Source organism: Rana temporaria, chromosome 4 (genome assembly GCF_905171775.1).
Source record: "Rana temporaria chromosome 4, aRanTem1.1, whole genome shotgun sequence".
In the NCBI taxonomy this organism is placed as follows: Eukaryota; Metazoa; Chordata; class Amphibia; order Anura; family Ranidae; genus Rana; species Rana temporaria.
In genome coordinates this window covers 341,938,009-341,965,439 of record NC_053492.1, presented here as the reverse complement: position 1 = coordinate 341,965,439, position 27,431 = coordinate 341,938,009, and the positions used below count along the sequence as shown (strand labels likewise).

General features: G+C 43.5%; 1 protein-coding gene across 2 annotated transcripts in view; it reads right to left on the bottom strand.

The window, feature by feature from the left end:
- LOC120937509 (interferon-induced, double-stranded RNA-activated protein kinase-like) overlaps positions 1 to 27,431 on the bottom strand; it is a 349,209-nt gene that overhangs the window by 162,850 nt on the left and 158,928 nt on the right. For both annotated transcript variants that reach the window (XM_040350786.1, XM_040350787.1), the window contains exons 13-15: positions 26,340 to 26,475; positions 23,549 to 23,604; positions 858 to 918 (exon numbers count right to left, since the gene is read on the bottom strand). In XM_040350786.1, coding sequence (XP_040206720.1) covers positions 858 to 918; positions 23,549 to 23,604; positions 26,340 to 26,475 — 253 coding nt within the window. The remainder of the gene's footprint in view (positions 1 to 857; positions 919 to 23,548; positions 23,605 to 26,339; positions 26,476 to 27,431) is intronic.

The window sequence follows — 27,431 nt, the reverse complement described above, 5'->3', positions numbered from 1 at the left end:
CAGATTTCTTTTTTTGCCATTTGGCACTGATTGGCACTGGCAGGTGGCACTGACAGGCGCTGGTTGGTGGCACTGGCAGTTGGCACTGGTTGGTGGCACTGACAGGTGGCATACTGAGCCGATATAGTTTAACTGTGTAAAACTGACATATGTAACTGAATGCAAAGAGTCCAGCTGTCAAAATTCAGCGGTGATGTCGAGGGTGGGCGGGACCCAGAAGCTATCAAACACCAGCCAATAATTGGGCTGCTTAAGAAAGGGGGCAAGGCCACATGCTCATAGCGGCCCACCCAGATCCCATCACATTGGCTTGTGTTTGATAGCTGCTGGGTCCCGCCCACATCAACGCTGAATTCTGACAGCTCCGCTCTCTCTGCATTTAGTTACAAATGTCAGTTTCACACACTCAGCTATTATGGCCGCTCTGCCAATGGTGTGGGGAAGGGAGGAGGAACACTTTTGGGTCGGCGGGCACAGTGCGATTAAATCGGCCGAATTTGCATAATAATCGGCCGATACTGATTTCTTTAAAAAGGCCAAATATCGGCCGATTTATCAGTCGACCTCTACTGAACACTAAGCATGGTTTTACACCATTTACCAAATTAAATACAATGCCTTAGCATGGGTGCTCAACCTGTGGCTCTCCAGCTGTTTCAGAACTACAATTCCCATGAGGCATTGCAAGCTACTGACTGTTACAAGCATGACTCCCAAAGGCAGAGGCATGATGGGACTTGAAGTTCTGCAACAGCTGGAGAGCCACAGGTTGAGCACCCATGCCTTATAGCAAGATCTACTCGACCATGTCCAGTAAAAAAAAAAGAAAAAAAAAAACATGTTTCACAATGTAATACCTCAAAACTGCTGGTTGCTACGCCAGCTATACCACTTTCAGCCGATGTCCTGTCCCTTGGGCTGCAAAAAAATAAGATTGATCAGTTTTACCATTAAAGAGTTTGACAAAACAAAAAAATGTCAATGGCATTAACATAGCAGTTTTTGTTTTCTCTATTCCTTCAGTAACATAGTTCTATCATGTTGATCCTGTAAGTAGATATGTAGTTTTCCACTTCTGGTAAAATTTCAAAATGTCCAACAAAAATGTTAGCTACATAAATTCGAACATGATCCTCAATTCTCTTTGCAAAGCAATCAATACAAGAACATGGCCCCCATAGAACTTTTTTAATGGGAGATACGAATTTCAAGAGATGCAAGAGATGCTTTGAATGGTAGACACAAAAGATTCAAATGGGATTCAGTCTAATGTCACAGGAAGGGAATGCAAGATCATGAATTTCCTGACTTTTGACACTAAAAATGTGAGATACCTTTTTGAGTGAGTATAGTGTTTGTTTTGTAGGTTGCACAAAGCAGGCCCTTGAAAAGAGAGCAAGGCAGGCCACGCCCCCTGGAGCTCCTAAGATAGCAGCTTAGGAACGGAGCTCTGCTCACCGCTAGCCGTTTGGCGACGATAACCGGAGATTTGGATCCTATACACCCGCGAAAACGTCATCCGCGGATAGCGGAATCTTTGGTGATTCGAACCATACCGGACATCTCAATTGATACTGACAGGATACAAGTTTAAGAGCCTGATAGGAGACAGGCCATAGGAGCGGTGACTCATAGACGGCCATTATACGGTAATTACCAGGCTATTAGACCTGCTGAGGGAGTTGGATTGACACCAGCGGGTGGATAGTACAGTAGAAAACCGGTCCATGACAGGCAAATATCACAGGAAAGGCAGGAATATTAATAAAGGATCTGTTATGAAAAAGACTCTCATCAAAATGGCCGCCGTACCTCAGGTACACACACTGGAAACAACAGAGGCCTCCACATCTGACAGGCAAGTTTTATCTCCTTTGCTGGCTGCATCTTTACCTCAGGCATCTTGTTCTGACACATCTCCTATTCTGTATTCCACTGCACTGAAGGAAGGAGTGATTCCTAGTAATGTTGGACATATAATTCCTGCAGAGATTCCCTCACAGAACCCTGTTAATGTGCATACTAATGCTGAACAGGCTCTTGATGTTTCCTTCAATGTCACTGATTTGTTTAACAGAATATCTGAAATGCTGGACAGGGGACTGGCACAGAATGCTGAGAGAATCACTAGAGACATTAGGGCTGACTTTCAATGTCTTGGAAACAGGATTGAAACTATTGAACACAAACTGGATATCAATATTTCCAGAATTGATCAGAATGCTGACCATTTGTTATTTCTGCAAGAACAGCTGGAAGCTGCTCAGGCTAGGATCGAAAATCTTGAGAACAGATCAAGGAGGGACAATTTCCGGGTCAGGGGATTGCCTGAATCCATTGTTGATGTTCATACGGCAATACAGGACATTATTAAAGTTCTGATTCCATCTATTCCAACTCACAAATTAGAATTGGACCGTGCACATAGGTCCCTAGGACCATTGAGAAAGGATGGCTTACCGAGGGATGTGGTAGTCAAACCTCATTATTATTCCGTCAAGGAAGAAATAATGAAAAAATCTCGATAACATGGACAATTAAAATACCAGGGCCCAACCATCCAAATATTTTCTGATATTTCCCCGTACACAATACAGAGGAGAAGAGAGATTAAACCTTTATTGTCTGCCCTCTTAAAAAAGGACATCAGGTATAAATGGGCCTTTCCGTTCGCACTGAAATTTTCATATAATGGCAGACATTATGTAGTTCACAATTTTCAGGAGGGTGAAAGACTATTATTGGATCTGAAGATTATTTTTGTCGAACCGGACATGGATACTACGGCTACCCAGCAAAATTCGGCCAAAAGACAAACCCCTATTAGCCCAAATTCTTTTACCTGGAACAGAGTCAAGCACAGGAAGGTTAAGAATGACTTTGCTACCTGAAGTTGAGATACATTTCTTTGCATTCTTTTTTTTTCCTTCGTGTGGTCGTCAATTTTTTTTTCTCTTACGATTGGTAGAAATGGTTTCACCAAAAAAATTTTTGTCTGCATTTTCCCAGGGAACATAGGTTTTTTTGATATTTTTTTAAATATATATAAACTTAGATTTATTGATTAATGGTAAAAAAAGCCGCGCCAAACTAAATTAAAATAAAAAAAAGTCTATATCAGTCAACGGATGGAAAAATGCTGAAATCCCCGTAGAATCAATCGAATACTTCAGGTGGAGCCACTAGTGTTGCTTGGTAAAATGACACTGTGATTAGTCAAAACCTTAAACCACCAGGTGACATGCATGCGTTCAGTGCAAATCCTCCACCATAAGAATCAGCAGCTTACCAGACAGCAAGCCTTTAATACGGTTGGCTATAGCCCAGCCACGGCCTTTCAATCCTCTGGACACTTAGGTTGGGACACTTTATGATAAGCAGCAGGATCCCAGGCTCAGCAATTTGGTGGAAATAGATTGCGGTTCACCCGCATTTAAACCCCTCAGAGGACAGCAGCAATCAAACGGTCCAAAACACATAAAGCGGGAGATAGAAAAGGGACGCAATAGCGTAATACCGCAGGATAAAATATTTATTAAAAAGGTAATGTACTTACACAAGTAAGAATAAAAACAGCGTGTAGCAACGAGAAATAAAGCCGGCCGGCTTGAGGAGCCCTCCTCCTTGGCGTGGTGACGTCACTGACGCAGCCTCCCAGACGCGTTTCGTCACTAATGGACGTTATCAATGGGGGTAGGGCTAGCAGCAGTGAGACACCTTAATATAGCAGCCACTCAATGTAAAGGGCGATCCATGGGAACAGACCCCGCCATCTTTGTTGAGGGAAAAATTGCCCATACTACCGCGCAAATCATACGCGGCCCGGGCAAAGAGTATAGCCTATGTAATCAATACCTGATTGTAGCAGAGTGAACTCCCACTCGCTGCAAAAAGCAATGACATAAAGGGATTGAAATTATAGAACCTCCGTAAAATCTAATTAAAGTTGACACACAGATAAGCCAAGAACGCATAAAGTTTATATCCGGCACAGGATAGTTCTCCTCAATGCTCACTGTGGCCATCTTGTAGGCAACTTAAAAACCACTTGTTAGATCTAACATAATGGTAATACAAAACCCAGGTAGACCAAAGGTCTGCATCTTAACACCAAATAATATTTTTAAAAATATTAAACTAAGTGTCATTTAATTTAATGTGATAGAAAAACAAATTTCAATACATATAGAGGATACAAACACCTTAAGTAATAAGAATATATTTTAAATGTGCTGATTAGTTTTATGTTAACTAGATGGTAATAATCCAAATAGTATACTAAACCAATTATTAGAAAAATTTAATCAGTGGATGAATGTGTTTAGATTTATACATAAACACTTAAACTTAATTACTTAATATTAATATAATTAATATATCCCAACAAAGGTCGGGAAATTTAATGACGTGAAAAGAAAAACAATACGTGTCCAACACACCCTCCAGGGTAAAAATACCCCGGGGGGGGGGGGAAAGAACACAAGTGTTATAGATTAAACATAAATAGATGTGTTCACTACAAAAAGTGAAGGTGAAATTACAATTTTCACAACAAGTGAAAAGAGAACTTCTCGTGAAAGTTTTATTTGAATATAAAAACTATAAAATATATATACATGACCCTGACCAAATAAAAAGGGAAATAAAAATGAGAATGCAAAACTCGCGTCTGTTCCCATGGGGCCCTTTCCAAAGGTTCACATCAGGCATTGTTAATAAAAGCATTTATATCAGTTTCAATGTTGAGGCCATGGGGACTGTATGATTTCAACCGATGGATCCACCCCATTTCCATTTGGGAAATCTCCCTAACCAAATTGCTACCCCTCCAATGCGCCTTAAATTTATCAATTCCGAGAAATAAGGTATTAATACCTTATTTCTCGGAATTGATAAATTTAAGACTAATCACAGTGTCATTTTACCAAGCAACACTAAAGGCTCCACCTGAAGTATTCGATTGATTCTACGGGGATTTCAGCATTTTTCCATCTGTTGACTGATATAGACTTTTTTTTATTTTAATTTAGTTTGGCGCGGCTTTTTTTACCATTTATTGCTTTTGTTTATCCAACGTCAGCTGCTGCCTATAGACCCTGTTGTGGTAGCGCGGTTTTTTGTTTTCCATAGATTTATTGATTAATATATAATTTTCCATTTTTTTTTTTTAGCATATGATTATATATTTTGAAGGGTTAAGGGAGGGGTTGGAATGTGTTTTTTTTTGGTTTTTTTTTATTTGTGCCAATCTGGGAAAACTCATTTTAATATTTGTTATATTTACTATGCCTTTTTGGGTCGATTTCTTCTTACACAAGAATTTAATTTATGATTATTTAACCGTCGTCGGCGGCCGACGGTGAGGCATTGGGCCTCAGCTTGCTTCTTGGGTCGACATTTGGTCGTCCTAGGGAGTAGGTACCTAGACCTTTATATGGGCTGTTCTAAGGTCATGTATTTGAATGAGGGGAGGGAGGATATACTCTCCCTTCATTCTGGGTCATGGTTTGACCTTCTGTTATCCTACAGTTTACTATATTGTTTATGTTTTTGTTTTTATTTCTTCTACTTCTATACCTTTTCTTTCTCTCCTACCTTATTTACCATGTCAGCCTACCTGCCAATTAGTGGTTTTACTGGATTGTGGACACAGCCATCGTTATGCAACCCGTCTATGGTACTGATCACGACTCATGGCTGGTTCAAATAACCCTTCTACACCCCTTCGTGTTGTTTCACACAAGACCCTACAAGCCTACAAGTCCCTTCATGTCGATGTGGTTTTCCTACAAGAGACACACTTCCCAAAACGGTACGCCCCCTCTTTTTTGCATGCACATTTTCCGGTGTTTTACCTGTCTAAAGCAGAAAATAAGACTAAAGGGGTAGCCATCTTTTTTTCTAAATTCTGCAATTTTGACTTGATTAAGGAATACGCGGACCCGGAGGGTAGATTTGTCTTGGTAAAGGGAACCCTGGAAGGAAATCTGTATACTTTTGTCTCGTATTATGCACCTAATAGGGGACAAAGGGGATTCTTTTATCAAATGTTTGATGTTCTCCAACCTTTTATGGCGGGTATTATCATTATGGGTGGAGATTCCAACTTAGCCTTTGATTCGGGATTAGATAAATCTAAACAACATAATGCTAAAATGATTAGACCAACTAAAGCTAGTACACAGGTGGCACGAATGCTTCACCAATCTAGTTTGACTGATATATGGAGGGAATTGAATCCTAAAACTAAAGATTTCACTCACTTTTCTAATCCCCACCAATCATATTCACGAATAGACCATATATTGCTTTCCAATCGTCACGTCCCTTCAGCTATAAAATCTACTATTGTGGATGTCTCTTGGTCGGACCATTCTATGGTTCTGTTATCTTTAAGAAAAGAGAATTCTACCCAAAGAGTGTCTCATTGGACACTTAACCAGTCAATTTTAAAGGATCCTGTTTTAGTAGCAAAAATCGAACAAGCTATAAAAGAATATTTTGATTTTAATGATACAGAAGAAATGTCCCCAGAAACTTTATGGGCTGCTCATAAGGTGACTGTTAGGGGCAAAATTATACAGATTGCAGCTAGAGTAAAAAGAATGAGGAAGTTAGAGGTGGAAAAACTTGAAGAGACATATGTGGACTTGAGTAGAAAACATAAATTAGATCCTTCTGAATTTCCTACTTCCAAACTTGATTCAGCTAGAACTGCATTGAATCTAGCGCTTACAGTAAAAGCAGATGAGGCTATGAAATGGACTGGTGCTAGATTTTACCGGTTAAAAGATAGGATAGGCCCGATGCTGGCGAATAAATTGTCCCCTAGATTTAGATCAAGGATTCTACCCAAAATTAGACAAGCAGATGGTTCATTTACTCTGAACCCTCGGCGGATAATGACAGCCTTTCAAAACTTTTATTCCAAACTTTACGCTTTTGATGGCGACTATGCATCTGATAAAGTGGAGAAGTTTCTTGATGGCTTAGATCTTCCTAAATTGACAGAGGTACATAGAGAGGTATTGGAGGCTCCCATATCGGCCAAGGAAGTTCAGACGGTGATCAATAATTTGAAAACGGATAAGGCTCCCAGTCCGGATGGTTTTTCTTCTCCTTACATTTTCAGTTGTCCTGTCGCCCTATCTCGCACAGTTTTATAATTACTTAACGGATGGTAACCCTATAGGTAAACAACTCAATATGGCATATATTTTGGTAATCCTGAAACCTGACAAGGATCACAGTCAAGTTGAGAATTATAGACCAATATCCCTTATAAACAATGACCTTAAAATTTTGACTAAAATAATGGCCAATAGATTGTCATCTTTCATAGGTCAATATATTCATAAGGATCAAGTGGGTTTTATTCCCGGGAGGCAAGGTCCAGACCAGATAAGGAGGGCTGTCGATCTAATTTCTATAATGCAATCTAGATGAACTGGGGAACATAAGCAAGAGGGTATGCTTCTTTCATTAGACCTTCAGAAGGCCTTTGACTCAGTTTCTTGGCCATATATGTTTGCAGTACTGAGGAGATGGGGATTTGGTTCCAGAATTATGGGAATTTTATCTGCACTTTATTCTTCTCCTGAGGCTAAAATACGATTACAAGGTATATTTTCGGAATCTATTAAAATAAAAAGGGGTACGAGGCAGGGATGTCCCTTGTCTCCCCTGATATTCGCGATCGTGATAGAATCTTTGGCAATAGCTATTCGAAGTAACTCGAATATCAGGGGGGTTAACTGTACGCAAAAAGATCATAAATGTGCGTTATTTGCAGATGACCTGTTACTATTCATAACCTCACCAACCTCCTCTTTACCTGCAATCTACTCTTTGATGGACAATTTCTCAGAAGTTTCAGGGCTTAAAGTCAATATGGCCAAATCTAGAGCCCTTAATGTATCGCTGCCTGAAACTATGGTATCCTTACTGAAAAATGAATATAAATTCAGCTGGAACAATTCATCTATTAAATATTTGGGTATTAATCTGACTCCGAATTTCGAGTCTTTATATTTAGCTAATTACCCTCCTATGTATAAGAAACTTGAAAAGGATTTGTGCGACTGGGGTACTCAGAACATAGGCTGGATAGGCAGGATTAATTCGGTTAAGATGACCCTTCTCCCCAGACTTCTATATCTTTTTCGCTCACTACCTATACCGATAAAAAAAAATCATTTGAAGTCCTTTCAGGGTAAAATTACCAAATTTATCTGGAACAAAAAGGGTCCGCGTGTTTCTTCATGTTGTCTTTTTAATCTCCCTGAACAGGGGGGTCTGGGAGTTCCAAATTTGTGGTGGTATTACCAAGCTGCTAGATTGGCCCAACTATCAGACGTATACATCAAAAAGGATCGTCCTGAATGGGTTAATATAGAAGAACAGGCATCCCCAGCGTATTTGCTAGAAAGTTTATTGTGGTGTATCCCCAAACGTAGACCTTCTATTCTGTCCCCGGCTCTTTCACAGGCTTTAGTTCTCTGGGATTCACTTAGGAATAATCCTTCCATAATCTCGAAGGGTCAACCTTTGGCTGATATTTTTCAAGATCCGATCTTTACCTCTAATGTTGATATCGAATCATTTAAATGGTGGCGTGACAAGGGGGTGTACCGTATTGGGCGTTTTTTTTCACATTTAGGTCCCCTTTCTGAACAATATTTTGTGGATAATTTTAATCTTCCTTCCTCTGAGAAATTTAGATTTTCTCAAATATACGATTATGCTCAGAAACTTTGGACAGACAAAATTGTATCTAGACGTCTATCTCCATATGAGCATAAATGTGATCAAGCTTCGAAGAGAAGGGGAGTTATTTTGGTTATATATAAATCACTTGCGACAAATGATAATAAATTACCTCATATGCTAGCTTGGGAGAGGGAACTTCATGATGAATGGGACTTGAAAGATTGGTGTGGAAACTTTATTAGATCTATTAAAGGCTTTATGAGTGTGCCTCTTATGGAGGCAAATGTGAAAATATTTACCAGGTGGTATCTTGTTCCTCTAAAATTGGCATCTATTTATCCCTCCTCCTCACCTCTGTGCTTTAGAGGATGCCATGGGGTGGGCTCTATGATACACACATGGTGGGAATGTCCAAGGATACGTGGATACTGGAACAAGGTATTCCATATTATTAGACGGGTCACGGGTTGTAATTTACATCAGTCCACGGCGATTGCTTTGCTGAATGGATTCATACCTCAGGTTCAAAAGTTTACCAGAAAACTGATATTATTTATCCTGACGGGTGCTAGAATTACTATAGCAGCTGCCTGGAAGAAGCCATCGGTTTCTATACTAAGTATGAAAAGAAAAGTCACATGGATAATGGAACAAGAAAAAAGAATTGGCTCCATGATGGATAAACTTACCCAGTTCAATGAAATATGGGAGCCTTGGTTGAAATTTATGGGAATCTCATATACCTTGCGGATTTAGTATTAGCTTTCGCTTTGGACTGATGTGCACTTTTGACAGGTAGGCTCTTTGTCCTTCTTTTATCTCTTCTCCAACTCCTTTCTCTTTCTCTATCTTTCTTTCTTTTACTATGCTGTCTTTTTTTTTCTCTATCATTATTTCTCTTTCTCTCTTATTATTTTGTTTATGTTGTTTCCTTTTTTTTTTATTATATGAATAAGGAACAAGTTTTGCATACATATATTGTTATTTTCCTTTATTTTGACAAGAATAATATATATTCTTTATTATTCTTCCCATATGTTACATTTTATTTTAAAATGGTTTGATTGAACCTAATTGTAATGGTTTCTTAAACCCTCTTAGGTATGTTATATAGAGGATGGTTCTGAAGTTGTCCTCTTGTTATCGGGTTATTCTTATTATCTATTAAAAGAGAGGGGGGATGATAGGGGTTATTCTGCCTCTTAGGGCACAGAGTGATCCCATTAGGGGTGTCGGGGGGGGGGGGGTGGAGTTTACCCTAAGCATCTATCCTCATTATAGGATCTAAACAAACAATCTATTATATTTTTTTTTTATTTCATGGGTCTGGATTGGATTATACGGATTATAGTATCTCTGGAGGTTGGGGAGGACAATTGGGATGGATTTTGTTTTCTTCAATATATTTATTCTTTTTTGTTATTCTCAATTTCTTTTACGTTTTAATGGTACTTTGTTTCAATGTGGAATGGAAGGGCAGGAAATGAACTAAATGTACCTTGTTGTTTTTGACTGTATGCCACACTGTAATAATTTTAATTGATGTTCATTACATTGTACTGATTTATTTTTTCTGAAAATAAACTTAAACTTGAATGAAAAAAAAAAAAAAGAAAAGAGAGCAAGGCTCTGCTTGAAGAACATGTTTATGACACACTAAAGAGCTAGAAAAACACAGCGGGCATCATTATTTTAGAAAGACCTTAAGAAAATTAGTTGAAATCTTATTGGATGATCTGATAAGATGTCTGAATCAGAAGGAGGGGGGATGAATCTTAAAGTATACCTAAAGGCAAAACTTTTTTTTAGTTCTGGATAGAGTGGAGAGGAATTTGAATACCTGTCAAGTTTGGGTTACCACCAGAATAGGAATAGAGGGAAAATCTTCCAATGGGGACACTAGTCCTGGTAACCCTGGTGACAACAAGGTATACCCTCACTTTGGAGAGATTTTTTCTAGATTCCTGTTTTAGCTATGAGACAGGAAGTGAAGGAAAAATAGGATTTTTAAAACAGCTTACCTTTAAAATCCTTTTCTAGGAGTACATCCCGGGACAGAGCTCTGTTCTTTACATCATGGGTTATATGGTTCACCACCAGGTCATTGGACACTGGCACAACCTAATTACAAGGGAAGTTCCCCTCTATATAACCCCTCCCATATGGAGAGTACTTGGACATACACTGCTCAAAAAAATTATTTTGAATCACAACTCCTGGGATATTGATCTGGTCAGTTAAGTAGCAGAGGGGGAGAGGTGTATACAGAGGGGGTTGTTAATTTAAATTAACAGCAAAGCAGCTGAAACTGATTAACAACAGGTGCACTAGATGGACAACAATGAGGTGACCTCCAAAACAGGAATGTTTTTTCAGGTGGAGGTATCCGACATTTTTTTTCCCTACTCATCTTTTCTGACAGTTTTTCACTAGTTTTGCATTTGGCTAGGGTTAGTGTCACTACTGGTAGCACAAGGCGATACTTGGACCCTATAAAGGTTGCACAGGCAGTCCAACTTCTCCAGGATGGCACATCAATACATATCATTGCCAGAAGGTTTGCAGTGTCTCCCAGCACAGTCTCAAGAGCATGGAGGAGATAGGCAGTTACTCTAGGAGAGCTGGACAGAGCCGTAGAAGGTCCTTAACCCATCAGCAGGACCGGTATCTGCTCCTTTGTGCAAGGAGGAACAGCATGAGCACTGCCAGAGCCCTGCAAAATGACCTCCAGCAGGCCACTGGTGTGAATGTCTCTGACCAAACAATCAGAAACAGACTTAATGGGGGTGGCCTGAGGGCCCGACTTACTCTAGTGTGCTCTGTGCTCACTGCTGGACACTGTGGAGCTCGATTGGCATTTTCCATTGAACACCGGAATTGGCAGGTCTGCCACTTGTGCCCCATGCTTTTCACAGATGAGAGCAGGTTCACCCTGAGCATGTGACAGACGTGAAAGGGTCTGAAGAAGCCGGGGAGAACTTTATGCTGCCTGTAACATCGTTCAGTATGACCAGTTTGGTGGTGGGTCAGTGATGGTCTGGGGAGGCATATCCATGGAGGGACGTACAGATCACTACAGGTTACAGAATGGCATACTGACTGCCATTAGGAATCGGGATGAAATCCTTGGACCCATTGTCAGACCCTACGCTGGTGCAGTGTGTCCTGGGTTCCTTTTGGTGCACGACAATACCCGGCCTCATGTGGCGAGCGCATGCAGCCAGTTCCTTGAGAATGAAGAAACGGATACCATTGAATGGCCCCCATGCTCACCTGACCTAAAGCCAAAAGAACACCTCTGGGACATTATGTTTCGGTCCATTCGGTGCTGCCAGGTTGCACCTCAGTCTGTTCAGGAGCTCAGTGGATGCTCTGGTCCAGATCTGGGAGGAAATACCCCAGGACACCATGCATCGTCTCATTAGGTGCATGCCCTGATGTTGTCAGGCTTGCATACAAGCACTTGGGGGCCATCCAAACTACTAAGGACGATTTTGAGTTGTTGCAATGAAATTTCAGCAAAATGGACTAGCTTGCTGCATAATTTTTTCACTTAGATTTTCGGGGTGTTTTTGAATTCAGTATAAAAAAGTGCTAAAGATGCCCTTACTTCTAATATAGCACTACTCAAGATGAGAGATTACAATGATAAGAAGACAATTGGACACAAAATTCAGCAGCCGCTTAAAAGAAAGATAACATCAAATGACAGTAAACATAGATAAAGACTCAAAAAGTCCCACAGTTCAGTGTATACTGTAGGTGTTTAAAATATCTCCTAAACTTCCACGGTTTAGGTGATATTTACTAAAATCACGGGCACCGCAGCGGCACAGGCACACTGCAGCATGCCGTTCATGCTTGAGGCCGTGACGTCATCCCGGCTCTGTCCAATCACAGCCCCGGAGCCGCGATACAAGGAAGTAACCCCCGGGCAAGATGTCGGCTGCCCGAGCATTGGAAGAAAACGGCGGCGGGGGCTTCGATCTGAGGTATTACATAATGAGCTAGTATGCTATGCATGCTAGCTCATTATGCCTTTGTCTTGCACGTGGTGTTTTTTTTTTTTAATGGGTTTACTTCTTCTTTAAGCACAGCACTCCCTGAATGAAAGCCCAGACCAAAGAGTGAGATGCAAGAGGCCTTTGAAAGAACACTGATAAGGCTGAAATCTGACATTTGATTGTGCTCAAGGCTAGTTTCTTTCCTACCCCCAATTGGAGAAAGGATAATGCCCTACTAATGACATATTTTTGAGGATGCCAAGCTCTGGATTCACACCAGGAAACATATGCCTTCCAGATTCTATAAATAGATAAGCCTGGAGGCCAGCTTTCTGACATTAATCATAGTAGAGAGAAATGTCTACCGACGCCATGAATTCTCCGCCTTGTAGGGTGGAGACCACTGAGCGGGTAGACTCCATACGAAAAGAGTGAATGTTCACGACCCTTTAGGATGTAGGTCTCAACAGCCAGGTCGTCAAATTTAGACTTTGTAAGGAAGGGTGGAATACTGGACCTTGCGAAAGCAGGTCTGTGCGTAGTGGAAGGCACCCAGGTCTTCCTACCTCCATTTTTACAATGGTATTTTTTACCTCCTGATCCTGCGCAAAAGCCGCGGTAGGAGCGGGAGAAATGCATAGATCAAAGAAAACTGATGCCAAGGGATAACCAACGCATCCGTCCCGGACACTAGAGAATCTCTTGTTCTTGAGACAAACCTGTCCAATTTTCTGTTGAACCTGGAGGCTATACCCCATTTCCAGCATATCGCCAGAAATATGTTGGGGTGCAGCGACCACTCTCCTGGGGCTAGCAGCTGGCGACTCAAGTAATCTGCCTACCAGGAGACAGGCACATGTTCCTCTGCCCATACTAGAATGGGGTTTACTTCTCTCTGGGCAGCCAGACTTCTGGTTCCCCCTTGGTGGTTGATATAAGCCACTGCTGTGGCGTTGTCGGATTGTATCCGAACAGGGCAGCCCTGTAACATGAGAGTCCAGGCTTCGAGAGCCAAACGTATCACTCAAATCTCCAATATGTTGATGGACAGGAGCCTTTCTGCCCTGGCCCATCTCCCTTGGAGCGTAGCTCCCTCTAGAACTGTGCCCCAACCTATAAGGCTGGCATCCGTAGTCGCTACCTTCCAGGTGACTGGGGTAAAGGATTTCCCCTTCTGCAGATTTTTGGTTAGCAACCACCAGCTGAGGCTTTGCCGTGCTTCTGTGGACAACCGCATTGGCAAATCTAAGGCTGGAACGCTCTTGTTCCAGGCAGCCAGTATGCAGTTTTGCAATGGTCTTGAGTAAAACTGGGCATAAGCAGTGGCCACCATCTTTCCCAACAACCTCAGACAGAGGCGAATGGAAGGTTCCTTCTTTGCCTTTACCAGCCTGATCACCTCTCTTAAAGACCTGATCTTGGGCTTGGGTAGGAATACCCTATTCTGGGTTGTGTCTATGACCATGCCCAAATATTCCAGCCTTTTTAGGGGCTGGAATGATGATTTTTCCAAGTTGAGGACCGAGCCTAAGTTCTCCAAGTACTCTACTGTTTTGAGCACATTGTGGTTAAGACGTGCCACAGATCGTTCTACCAAAAGTAGATCATCTAGATATGTCGTTATGGCAATGCCCTTTGCTCTTAGATTTGCTAGGAGCGGGGCTAGAACCTTGGTGAAAACCCGAGGTGCAGTATCTAGGCCAAAGGGTAGAGCCACAAACTGAAAGTGGCAGTGCTCTACCGCAAACCTTAGAAATTTGGTGAGCGGGACAAATTGGCACATGCGTATGCGTCTTTGATGTCTACTGACGCCATGAATTCTCCGCCTTGTAGGGTGGAGACCACTGAGCGGGTAGACTCCATACGAAAAGAGTGAATGTTCAGGAATTGATTCAGACTTTCAGGTCTAGAATAGGTCCAACATCTCCATTTGGTTTTGGAACCGTACAAAGGTTTGAATAGAACCAAGCCTTGCTCCTCTGGGGGAACTCTTATTATTACCCCTTGGGATAACAGGTGATCTAGTGCCAGGAACAAAGGTGCTCTTTTTTCTAGATTCTTGGAGATGTTTGACTTGAGGAAACGAGATGGCAGGGGCTCTCTTAATTCCAGTCTGTAACTTGCAGACACTGTGGAGATTAGCCATCTCATATCGGCCCCACAGCATTATTATACCAGCGTAACAGCATAGTGTCATTATTTTCTTGTTCATGAAAGGGAAAACCAAACAAAGCACATTTGAAGAGTGTATTATATATAGATAAGACAGATATGAAATCACATAGGGCTATATATATATATATATATATATATATATATATATATATATATATATATATATAAGCAACTTCCAGTTAAAAGTGGTAAAAGTGGTCAATCATCAAGGGGGACCCCAGGAACTCAGAAAGTGGGGGGGGGGGGGCACCGTCCGCAGAAAGAATACACCAAGGTAAGGGGGGTGGGTTACTGATATAGGGGGGAAACCTTTATATCAGTGCCCCCTAACATTATTGTATTTACTTCCCCCTTACATCAGTGACCCCCCCCCCCCCCCCCTCAGACTGGCCTAGCGGTGCTGTCACTGACCTCCTCTCAGGTGCAGGGCTCAGTCAAATCGGCTCCAGCTCGGTGGCTCTGGTTTTATCCCATAGTCTCCTCTCCACACACATTTGACTTCTCCCATGACCCCCATCCCGGCGGTGCTCCCACTCTTGACTCCTCTCCAGACTCCCTCAGAGACTGCAGACATGGTACAGGAGATGGTCAGAGGCTGCAGACATGATACAAGAGCTCAATGCAGCCTCATCAGTGCCCATCAAATGCAGCCTCATTGTGCCCATCAAATGCAGCCTCACTGTGCTCATCAAATGCAGCCTCACTGTGCTCATCAAATGCAGCCTCACTGTGCTCATCAAATGCAGCCTCGCTGTGCTCATCAAATGCAGCCTCACTGTGCTAATCAAATGCAGCCTCACTGTGCCCATCATTGCAGCCTTACTGAGCCCACTATTGCATGCCTCACTGTGCCCACCATTGCAGCTTCACTGTGCCCACCATTGCAGCCTCGCTGTGCCCACCATTGCAGCCTCGCTGTGCCCACCGTTGTAGCCTCGCTGTGCCCACCGTTGCAGCCTCGCTGTGCCCACCGTTGCAGCCTCGCTGTGCCCACCGTTGCAGCCTCGCTGTGCCCACTGTTGCAGCCTCGCTGTGCCCACCGTTGCAGCCTCGCTGTGCCCATCGTTGCAGCCTTGCTGTGTCCATCGTTGCAGCCTCGCTGTGACCATCATTGCAGCCTCTCTGTGCCAATCAAATGCAGCTTTACTGTGTCCATGAATGCAGTCTTGCTGTGCCCATAATTGCAGCCCCTCCTATGCCCCATGTCCCAGTATGCAGTCCCTGTCTGTGGGAAGGTGTGTTGTTGATGCTCGGTACGGTACCTTCCATGCCAGCAGGATATCCATGATCGCCATCAGCAGACAGGGTCTGTTCTCGTTTTGGATGGGGACAGTGCTCCTTCCAGAGGATCGGTTTGCTGTGAGATGGAGTGGTCCCTGGCCACCTGCACCTTCAGCTGTCCTCATTTCCTGCCCCCAGTCAGCCTGTTCTCTGGTCCTGGGAAAGTGAGAGCACTGGGTGGGAGCTGGAGAGAAGGAAGAGCGGAGAGCACTGCCAGGGTTGGAGAGCACATGGGTGGGGGCAAAGAGCAGGGGGGAGTGGAGATCACACAGGTGGGGAGCAGAGAGCGCTGGGGGGGGCTTAAAAGAACAGGGGTGGAGAGCACGGGAGGCTAAGAGGGGGGGCTGCAGAGCACTAAAGGGCTAAGAGTGTGGGGGTAAAGAGAACTGGGGGGCAGAAATAACAGGGGTTGAGAGCACGGGGGCTGGAGAGTACAAAGATCAGGGGGGAATGGAGAGCACTGGGGAGTGAAGAGCAATGGGGGAGCTTGAGAGCACCAGAAAAAACAGGGGTGGAAAGTACGGGGGCTGGAGCGCACTATGGGGGCTGGAGAGCACTGACGGGGTTGGAGAGAACATGGGTGGGGACAAAATGCAGGAGGATCAGAGTCCACTGGCGGGGTTGGAGAGCACATGGGTGGGGGCAAAATGCAGGGGGGAGTGGAGAGTACAGGGGTGGGGAGCGGAGAGTGCTGGGGGGGAGCCAAAAAGAATAGGGGTAGAAAGCACTAGAGGGCTGGAGAGTGATGGGTGGAGCTTGAGAGCACTGGGGGGCAGAAAAAACAGGGATGGGGAGCACTGGGGGGGACAGGGGTGGACAGCACAAGGGGCAGGGGGTGGAGAGCACTAGGGGGGAGAACAGGGGTGGAGACCATGGGGGGAGGGGAACAGGGTTGGAGAGCACTGGGGGGGGGGATGGGGGTAGAGAGCACTGTGGGGAGGGGTGGAGAGCAGTTGGGGGGGGGAGAACAGGGGTGGAGAGCACTGTGGGCGAAGAACAGGGGTGGAGAGCACTGTGGGGGAGGAGAACAGGGGTGGAGAGCACTGTGGGGGAGGGGAGGAGAACAGGGGTGGAGAGCACTGTGGGGGAGGGGAGGAGAACAGGGGTGGAGAGCACTGTGGGGGAGGGGAGGAGAACAGGGGAGGAGAGCACTGGGGGGGGAGAACAGGGGTGGAGAGCACTGGGGGGGGGGGAACAGGGGTGGAGAGCACTGGGGGGGGGGAGAACAGGGGTGGAGAGCACTGGGGGGGGGGACAGGGGTTGAGAGCCCTGGGATGGTGGCTGAAGGATGGGGAGAGCTGGAGAGCAGGAGGGACAGAAAGAACAGGGGTGGTGAGAACTGTGGGGGGGCTGGAGAGTGTGGTGGGGAGGAGAACACTGGGGGGGCATAACTGAATAGGAGGAGAAGCAGAGAGGCTGCATATAGAGGAAATGAGCTTTCTATATTCCTCCATACAGCCGCGGAATGTTTGATTCTCCTCCTCTCCCTCCTGCAAGCATTCAGCGGCTGTATGGAGGAATATAGAAAGCTAATTTCCTCTGTATGCAGCCCCCTGCCAAATCCACTCCTCCTATTGGGCACATAGTGTAAAGGGAAGGAGATCGCGCTAAAATTATAGTGACAATAAATGGTGAAAAAAGTTCAAATCAATGTAGATAGTCCCGCCACACAGGCAAATTCATAAAACAATCTCCCAGGTGCACCAACGAATCCACAAGAAGAGTGCTTTGAAAGGAAAGATCCTCCACCAAGATTACAAAGGGCCTCTTACCGGATGGAATTGATCTCCAGATTATAAGAGATCTCACACAGCATGATAAGAGGTACTGGAATGATATCATATAGGCAGCCACAGCATTGGAATCCTTATCAGAGTATGTCCTCATTAAGCCAGAAGCTTCCCATTAGAGCATCCACAGGTATGCAAGAAACAAAAGGCTCACATAGTGTAAAATCCTTTTTTTAATATAGGAAGTAAATGAAAACACACTTACATGGAATAGATAAAAACGAGCACATAAAAGCCGGCCAGCTTTGGAAACACAGCCCGTATCGGGTAGAAGGTACGCGGTGACGTCAGCACGCCGCCTCCCAACGTTTCGTCGCGATTGGACTTGATCAAGTCCAATCGCGACGAAACGTTGGGAGGCGGCGTGCTGACGTCACCGCGTACCTTCTACCCGATACGGGCTGTGTTTCCAAAGCTGGCCGGCTTTTATGTGCTCGTTTTTATCTATTCCATGTAAGTGTGTTTTCATTTACTTCCTATATTAAAAAAAGGATTTTACACTATGTGAGCCTTTTGTTTCTTGCATACCTGTGGATGCTATAATGGGAAGCTTCTGGCTTAATGAGGACATACTCTGATAAGGATTCCAATGCTGTGGCTGCCTATATGATATCATTCCAGTACCTCTTATCATGCTGTGTGAGATCTCTTATAATCTGGAGATCAATTCCATCCGGTAAGAGGCCCTTTGTAATCTTGGTGGAGGATCTTTCCTTTTAAAGCACTCTTCTTGTGGATTCGTTGGTGCACCTGGGAGATTGTTTTATGAATTTGCCTGTGTGGCGGGACTATCTACATTGATTTGAACTTTTTTCACCATTTATTGTCACTATAATTTTAGCGCGATCTCCTTCCCTTTACAATTTGTCTTTGTGTAGTATAACACTTTTGATCGCAGCTTCACATATTTTTGTAAAATAAGCGCAATATTTTTCTTTGTACTATTGGGCACATAGGGCGGACTGTGCGGCGGGCATGAGCTCCTGTGTATCATCAATGAGCTGGCTGCCTGGGTCTGTGTTTGTCGGTGATGCTGTGGCACAGTCCCGTCCCCCTAGACCGGCTCGTGTGATAGGCTGAACACTGATTCTATCTACCATCACATGAGCCGTCTAGGGGGCGGGACCGCGCCACAGCGTCATCGCCAAACACAGACCCAGGCAGCCAGCTCTGTGATGATACACAGGAGCAGGAGAGAGGGGACAGGGAGCACTGCAGCCCCGCAGCTGAAACCGGCCGCAGGACAGGCAGCCTAGGCCCTGCTTGTCTCGAATCTGATCCTGCCAAGCCTCTGAAAATCGCAAGAGCCTTCCCCCCACTCAGCCAAGCACGGGCGCTCCTTCATAAGGAGGTCTTGTGATTCTGTCTTGCATAATTCTGGTCCGCTGGAGCTGGGGAAAGGGAACGTTTAAAGGAGGGACGCTTACCCTTCTTTTTAACTGGCAGCAAGGTAGTCTTACCGCTACAAATCTTCTGGATATATTTTTCCAGATCCTCCCCAAACAGACGTTCCCCATGAAAGGGGAACTCGGCTAAATGTTTTTTGCATGGAGCTTCAGCTGACCAAAGCTTGAGCCAGAGAATCCTGCGCATGTGTACCAGTAGGAGTGTTAGGCGGGAAGCTTGCTGAATGAATCATTAATAGCATCTACTGCAAAACATAAGGCCTTTGGTAGGTCCAACCAATTTCTGGCTTGCTCAGCAGGGAGGAACTTAATCACCTGCTTCATCTGATCCTTTAGGAACTGACACATACCAATAGCTGCTACTGCAGGTTGAGTTACAGCGCCAGCCATAGAAAAGGAAGCTTTAAGCAGAGACTCCAACTTTTTCTCAGTTGGGTCCCTAAATACCTGAGCATTGTATACAGGACAAGTCAAACTTTTATTCACGGAAGATATGGCTGCATCTATCGCCGGAACACTCCATTTCTTAGTGAACTTTTCCTCCATAGGATAAAGAAGAGAAAACTTCTTAGGAGGAGTAAATAGCTTGTCTGGGTGACCCCAGTCAGCATACATCAGTTTCTCCAGATAAGGATGGACTGGAAAGGTATATGCAGCCTGTGGAGATTTCAATGACCCCAAGGAGGGGACAAGGGATGCGGCCAGCTCAGAGGAGGGTAGGTTATATGCTTCACGCATAACCTCTGTATAGGTTTGTACCACCAATTTGAGGGCCTGAGAGGACAGAATCCTTTCCTCGTCCCCAGAATCCTCGGACTGCTCCTGATCCCCAGAAAGATAAACATCATCCTCATCTGATCGTCTGAAAGGGACCCCAAAACAGAGGAAGGGGGATCTACCCCACTTTCTGTTTCTCTGTAAGGGGGCTGAAATTAAATCAGTCAACCTTTTCTCTAGACCAACCAACGCTGCTGAAAAAGTCTCCTCAGTGACATACACAGGAGCTTCCAGGTTGGGAGAGGCTACCAGGCCTGACAGGGGCAATGGCTCATCCTGCGCGGCCACCTCAGGTCTCTGAGGGGGAGGGTGATATCATGCAAGCCAGTCTAGACCCCGATCCAGATGGTGACGCCTTAGCGGACCTTTTCCCTGCCCCTGAAGCCCTTCTACGGGGAGACATAGTCCTTAAGCAACAAAGCAAAAGTACTATTAAGTGCATTAACTGCTGAGCCTAGTCTGGCAAAATAAGTAATGCCTGCTAATATGCACAGCCTAATGCTGAGTAGGGGCCTTAGTATGCCTTTATCCAACCACACTTAGAGGTTCTTAAGTGTCCCAGAGCTCTCTCTAAGGCCCCGTACACACGTCCGAGGAACTCGACGTGCCAAACACATCGAGTTTCTCGTCGAGTTCAGTGTGGAAGCCGCCGAGGAGCTCGGCGGGCCGACTTTCCTCATTGAACAACGAGGAAATAGATCTAAATGTCTTTTCGGCCCGACGAGTTCCTCGTCGGCTTCCTCGCTGACAAGTGTACACACCACCGGGTTTCTCGGCAGAATACAGCTCTGATCGAGTTTCTGGCTGAATTCTGCCAAGAAACTCGGTTGTGTGTACGGGGCCTCAGTCTTTACCGCTGGGTTACAGGCTCTTCAGTGTTTGTGGCTTTAAATTTGCTGCTTCGCACCTGCGCAGTAGCACGCTCACGAAGCCACGCCCCCTCCCTTCACCCCGCTGTTTCAGGAAGTAAAGCGCTTTCCCGGCGCGCACGCCTATGGGGGTCCACGGCAGATGAGGGAGAGAGGAACAGAGTCGGGGGGGACCGCCGTGGGACCTTTAGACAGCACGGGACCCCCCCCTTTGCATCAATCGTGGCAGAGCCTGCAGCGGAAGGTGTAAGCTGATCCACAGAGCAGCTTTGTCCTGGATGGCATGTGAGTAACAACACCAGGTATTTCAGTACACTCTCTCTAGTGGCAGAAACAGAAAAGACATGCTACTCACAGAAGTGAACCCTGAGAGTTTCCCAGGATTGACTTTACTTACCTTATCCTCGCCACAGGAATACTGCTGAAGACCAGACAGATCCAGCCTTCACCCATCACGGCTGACATACTCCAAACCTCCTTTCCCTATGTATTATGGCTATGGGTTACTTGACTACCATACAACACTACTACAATATTCTATATACTGATGACACTGGTTCTCTAGAATACAAAGGGGTCTTCTGCATTAGGAAGTTAAAGGGGAACCTTGCACCAGCCCAGTATGAGCAACTGACAAAAGTTATTTAGCCACCAGTTCCAAAAATAAACTGAAAGTCACAGCTCTGAATTCTAGAGTATTCCATGATCAAGCCCACAAACATCTAAATCATCTAATTAATTTCAGACTTAAAGGGGTTGTAAAGGTTAGTTTTTTATTTTCTAAATAGGTTCCTTTAAGCTAGTGCATTGGCTCAGTAACCTTTTCCTTCGATTTCCCTTCTAAATGTTTTTTTTCTTTGTCTAAAATTCAGACAAAGAAAAAAAACATTTAGAAGGGAAATCGAAGGAAAATGTAAGTGAACCAACAATGCACTAGCTTAAAGGAACCTTTTTAGAAAATAAAGAACAAGCCTTTACAACCCCTTTAACATTAAATAACTAGAAAATATACAGATTCTTCCTGCCGGGCTTTCTGCTTTCCCATATAAACATGAATTTATTTATCTGTGCACTTACATGGCATTCTGTCAGTAGCAATACAAAAAACACAGTCACTTCTAGCACTAATAGGTCTTTCAAGGTGTGACGTAACAGATATTAGATATGTAAAATGGTGGTGTAAAAGGTATATATGGTATCCCAAAGCTAGGTGGATGCTGCCTTCCTCAGATGGGGTAATCCGAAAGGAACTACAAGAAAAACAGAAATGGAAGGCGCGCACACCGCGTGCATTACCAGAGACAATTTAATAAGAAAAAAATTGTATACAAGCAGGTACTCACTCTGAGGAAGGGGGTGCGCCCCACAAAACGCGTTAGCTGTAACCCGTGTTCTGTGCATGTCCATGCACTGTGTTTATGGCCTTTAGTCAGTTGCATTTTGTGAGTACCCACGTTTATACAAAAAAAAAAAATATTAAATTATCTCTGGTAATGCACTAGGTGTGCGCGCCTTCCATTTCTGTTTATCTTATGGCATTCTGTCAATTGATAGCGGTCACAGTTCTTTGGTTTGGCTATCAGACCAGTCATGCAACAGAGCAATTTAAGGGTGCTCTTTAAGTGGTCACTCATCAATCGTGAGTAGCAGAAGTGGAAATTTGAAAGGAAGCACATGTGGTGTAGTTGAACTCCTTATAGGCAAGAATTAGGATGATCACATAACTTTCCTGAGTAGTTGTGCATAGATGAGTGAAATAATAATTACAGATCTTCTGATCACTAGAAACAGTTCCCGATACAAGCCTTTAAATAATATACACAAACCACCTCTCTAATGCCTTGTACACACGACCGTTTTTCACGACGAGGAAATTGCCATTTTTTATATTAGTCGAGAAAACCGGTTGTGTGTATGCTCCCTAGCAGTTTTTGCGACAAAAGAACTGCCTGCAAAATTTTTTAAACCAGCTCTGTTTTTTCTCGTCGTGTTTCCCGTCAGTCTTTTTCTCGTCGCAAAAAACGGTTGTGTGTATGCTTTTCCGAGGAGAAAAAAAAACGTGCATGCTCAGAATTATGCAGCCCAAAAGCAGCCCAAAGGGTGGCGCCATTTGAAAGGAACTTCCCCTTTATAGTCCCGTCGTACGTGTTGTACGTCACCGCGCTTTGGTCAGGGTTTTTTTTTTTTTTTACAGTAAAAGGTCAGGGTTTTTTTTTGCTTGAACGTGTGTATGCAAGTCAGGCTGGAGAGGAATCACGTTGTGAAAAACGACGGCTTTTTGAACGTCAGGAAAAATGATGGTGTGTACGCGGCATTAAAGTCAGCCATATTTGCATCATTATATGTCCATATATGACTATTTTGACTAGCATAGACAAAAAAATAAATAAAAATCACAAAAAAAACTAATGGTTATTGGTTTATATTTTGGGCAAAAAGTCATAAAAAAAAGTAGGTTCTATCCATGCTTAGTTATGTTATTCCTTAAAATACAAAAATACAAAAAACACAATAAAATATAATATAACAGAAAATACCTCAAAATAGAAGAGCTTGCACTCTGAGATCCAGGTATAAAACCACTTGGGATTTCCTGAAATGAATATCAGCAGTGTATTATTCAGATGAAATTTGCTGGCAATAAATGCAACAAATGTGCAGTGGACACTATCAAAATTATTATTTTAGCAGTATGTAAAATCAGTTAATCTGGTGTTACATTCAACAAATTTCCAGTAAAATTAAACGTTCATTCTTTTGTTCTGTTTGCTTGACAAGAAGCAAGAAGGCTTTATGTACACTGTGTGTTTGCTTTTCTCCTCTGAAAGCCAGACCTCCTAGTAGGGGAAAGGCTACTTAAAGAAATATACATAAAGCTGCGTATTGTACACACATTTAGGTGGGTCAAGTATTTGGAAGTTAAGGGATTGTACTGGCCAGAATATTAATTTATTTTGGTCATTGGAATACAATAATGCTCAAACACACTTCTTTGTGACTAGTGTTTACATGCCTGTAAATGCTAGTCTTCTAATACACCTGTAAACGCCTATGTGTACATGTAGAGGTTATAGACTGAAAAAGATATATCAAATGCTTGTAAAAGTGTCATTTAAGCGCAGGGTGCATGGGGCCTTAGATTTAGGGCCCCTTCACACTAGTGCGGTGACCAGCATTTTTCCACACTGTAAAATATGAATCACAGCTAGGACACACAGAAAACAGTTTGCCATGTGTCCCATTTACACTGCAATGCAGACCAGAGTTGCGATGCAGTAATCTAAGATAATATGCAGAAGGAGCGTGACTTCAGGGGGCCCGTGCGGCTCCCTTCTACACCTGGACAGGAGGGTGTCATTATAGAAAAACCGATGCCTTCCATGTAACTCCTGCAGCTGCCAAATGCCCGCTTCTCTTCTCCCTCCTGCAGGCTTTTAGAGGCTGCCGGGGTAACATGGAGGGCATTCGCTCCTCTATATGCTGCCCCTCCAGTCCTGCTTTCCTCTGCTCTCTCCTGCCCCACCCCCCCTCCCGTGCTATTCTTGGTCCTCGTGCACTTCCCTGGACCCCCTTTACTGTTCTCCAGCCCCCCCTTCTCTTCTCCAGCCCCCATGCTCTCTCCTGTCTCTGTCTCAAAAGGTGAAACATCAGAGGTGTGTTTAGACCCCTGATATCTCACAAACCATAGCCCCCCAACGGGGCTTCTAAAAAATTGCAAAAACATAGTACAAATTAAAATTGTAAAATAAAAAAAAATTAAAAAAAAAGGTAAAAAAATAAAAATAAAATAAAAACTACTGACACTAATGGTTGAACTACCAGGGTCGTAAAGGTCGCAATTACGACCAAGTCCTGGTGTTCCTCTACTGGGCTCAGAGGTAAGGGTCCCCATACGGGGATCAGGGGGCCCTTCATGGTTTCTTGCACTGGGGCCCTGTAGGTTCTACTTATGCCTCTGATATGCAAACATGCTACATGTTATTGCAGAGCACTGGATAGGATCGCATGTCACTGTACAGCAATGCATGCTGCCGTACATCGACATGAAGTGTCACTTGTGCACTTCAAATAAAGTTTTTCTGAAAAACAAATAGGAAGCTGTGTGATACACTGAAATGTGCACACCGCCCCCCTACTGCTAACTCGTCGGACAGTTAAACCAGGCATTAATGTTGAAGAAATTACAGACATGCTCAGATGAACAGATACCAAAGAAGAAACCTTGATACATTTCACATAAATTGCTTAAACATAAGTTCTGCCAAAATGCGTCCAAGTTTCTTTGTTGATATGTGTCTATCTGTGCATGTCTGTACATCTTCACAAAAAGCTTACAGTCAACCAGCACAAACAAGAGTGTCAAACCAAATGAGAATGAAGTGAACTGAACCCTACCATGATTATGACTGGGTTTGCCAGAAAGCATAGTCTAAGCCTTAGTTACATCTTGCTCCCAAGTCGCTTCACCAAATACTAGCAGAACTAGTAGGAAGATGCAATAGGATCACCAGTGAGATGGGCGAGGCCAACAATGAGGAAACAGAGGAGGCCTGTGGAATGATCCAGAGAGATGCACAGATGTGCCTGGCTAAGGTGCTCAGATGAGCAGAGTTGGCAGACAGAACGTACCAGGGGCTACAGCAAGAAGAAATAGGAGAGCAAAGAAGGCATGTTCTTGTATGCAAGGCCTTTAAGAAACAGAATCAGCAAGTGGAGCATACCAGGTGCAGCAGATACTAACATGGATTTTGGGAAGTGCAGTATCTGAACTGTGGCTAGGATATAGGGGAAAGACCAATACATACTATGAATATGGAATCTCATTGGTAGAGCATACTTGGTCATCTAAATTCAAGACTGGAGGTAGAATCTGCCAATGAGAAAGCAAAGATGCCCTTCAGGATTTAATTCGGATTATGTGCGTCTGTTGCTGTGTGCTGGCAGCCAAGACACACTGATTCACAACACAATGCAACAATGCAATAATTAAACTTTAAATGAACACTCAAGTTGTTCTCTCAAGCTGCTTAGCTAACCCTGTTTTTCCCCCACCCAACACTGCTGTTGCAGCCTTGTAGGCATAGCTGTGTATCCCTGAAAGACAAGTTTGCACTATTATGACAATTCAAGAGTTTTTATGTTACTAAAGATGCCTATTAATACATGGTTTTCTTTAAAGCCTTTGACTGAATGATGGCTGTGACTGATAAGGCAGAAGTTTAATGGAATAGCAGGACACCCTCATCACAAATGTGGCCTATCAAAAGTTTTAACACACCCACACAGACTTTACACATTTGTTTTTACACAAAAACACATTAAACCTACTGCATTATCCCTAGGCAATTCTTTATTGAGTTCCATCCATGCAAGGAATCCAGCCTCCTTTTTAGCCAGCTTTTTTGTTGCATGCGGTTTACTTTCAGGATATTTTTTGCCATCGATTTCTGCTCTGCAACTAAATCTGCAAATGAAATTGTCAAGAACAATGAAACAATAATCTGTTGCCTCAAAATACAGACAGGAACAACAAATGTAATTGTAGACTCATACACTACACCACAGGACTTAAAGGATCACTAAAGGAAAATATTTTTTAAGCTAAATAGCTTCCTTTACCTTACTGCAGTCCTGGTTTCATGTCCTTATTGTTCGTTTTTGCTTTGAAGTAGCTGTAATTCTGCTCTGATCTCCACACTTCCTGGATGTCTGGCTCCTTATAAAAAATCTCATGGCAGCTTTTCACTGTGGTCCAAGCTGTGTGTCTAAAACTCCTCAGAACCAATCAGATTTGTTTTAAAAACAAAACACTGCCCTGGATTTGTTTGTTTTTGCTCTGTGTCTCTCTCTACTTCACAGAAACATGAAACCAGTTTAAAAGTGAAAGTGAAACTAGAGGCACATTATATGATTGATTTTTATCTATTTTTAATCATTTTTAAAAGGAATCAGTTAACTTTTATGTCTCTATACCCTGTAAACAGTCATTTCAGCAAAAACATTTTTTTCCTTTAGTGACCCTTTAAGCCTGGTTCACACCTATGTATTTTTTGGTGCGTTTTCAGTGTTGTAGAAACATACTAAAGTCCATTTAACATGGTTTCCTATGGGTTACGTTCACATATGTGCATTTTATGGAAAGGGCCAGGGACTTTTCTGGTTTTTGGTTCCATAGACTTCAATGGATCAAAAACATGTATTGAAAAATGCAAAATGCACCTGGAATATGCAAAGTGCAACCTGCATAGGTGTGAACCAGGCCTTATAGTCAACCTGAAATAGAAAATAAAAGCTTTTTATTTAAACTGTACAAAGAGCTATTAATTGGATGTTCAAATGCAGTCCAGTAGTCTGGGGAATAAAACATTTAAAACTGAGGATATTAACTGCATCGTTATCCAGTGTTTTACATAATTTTGT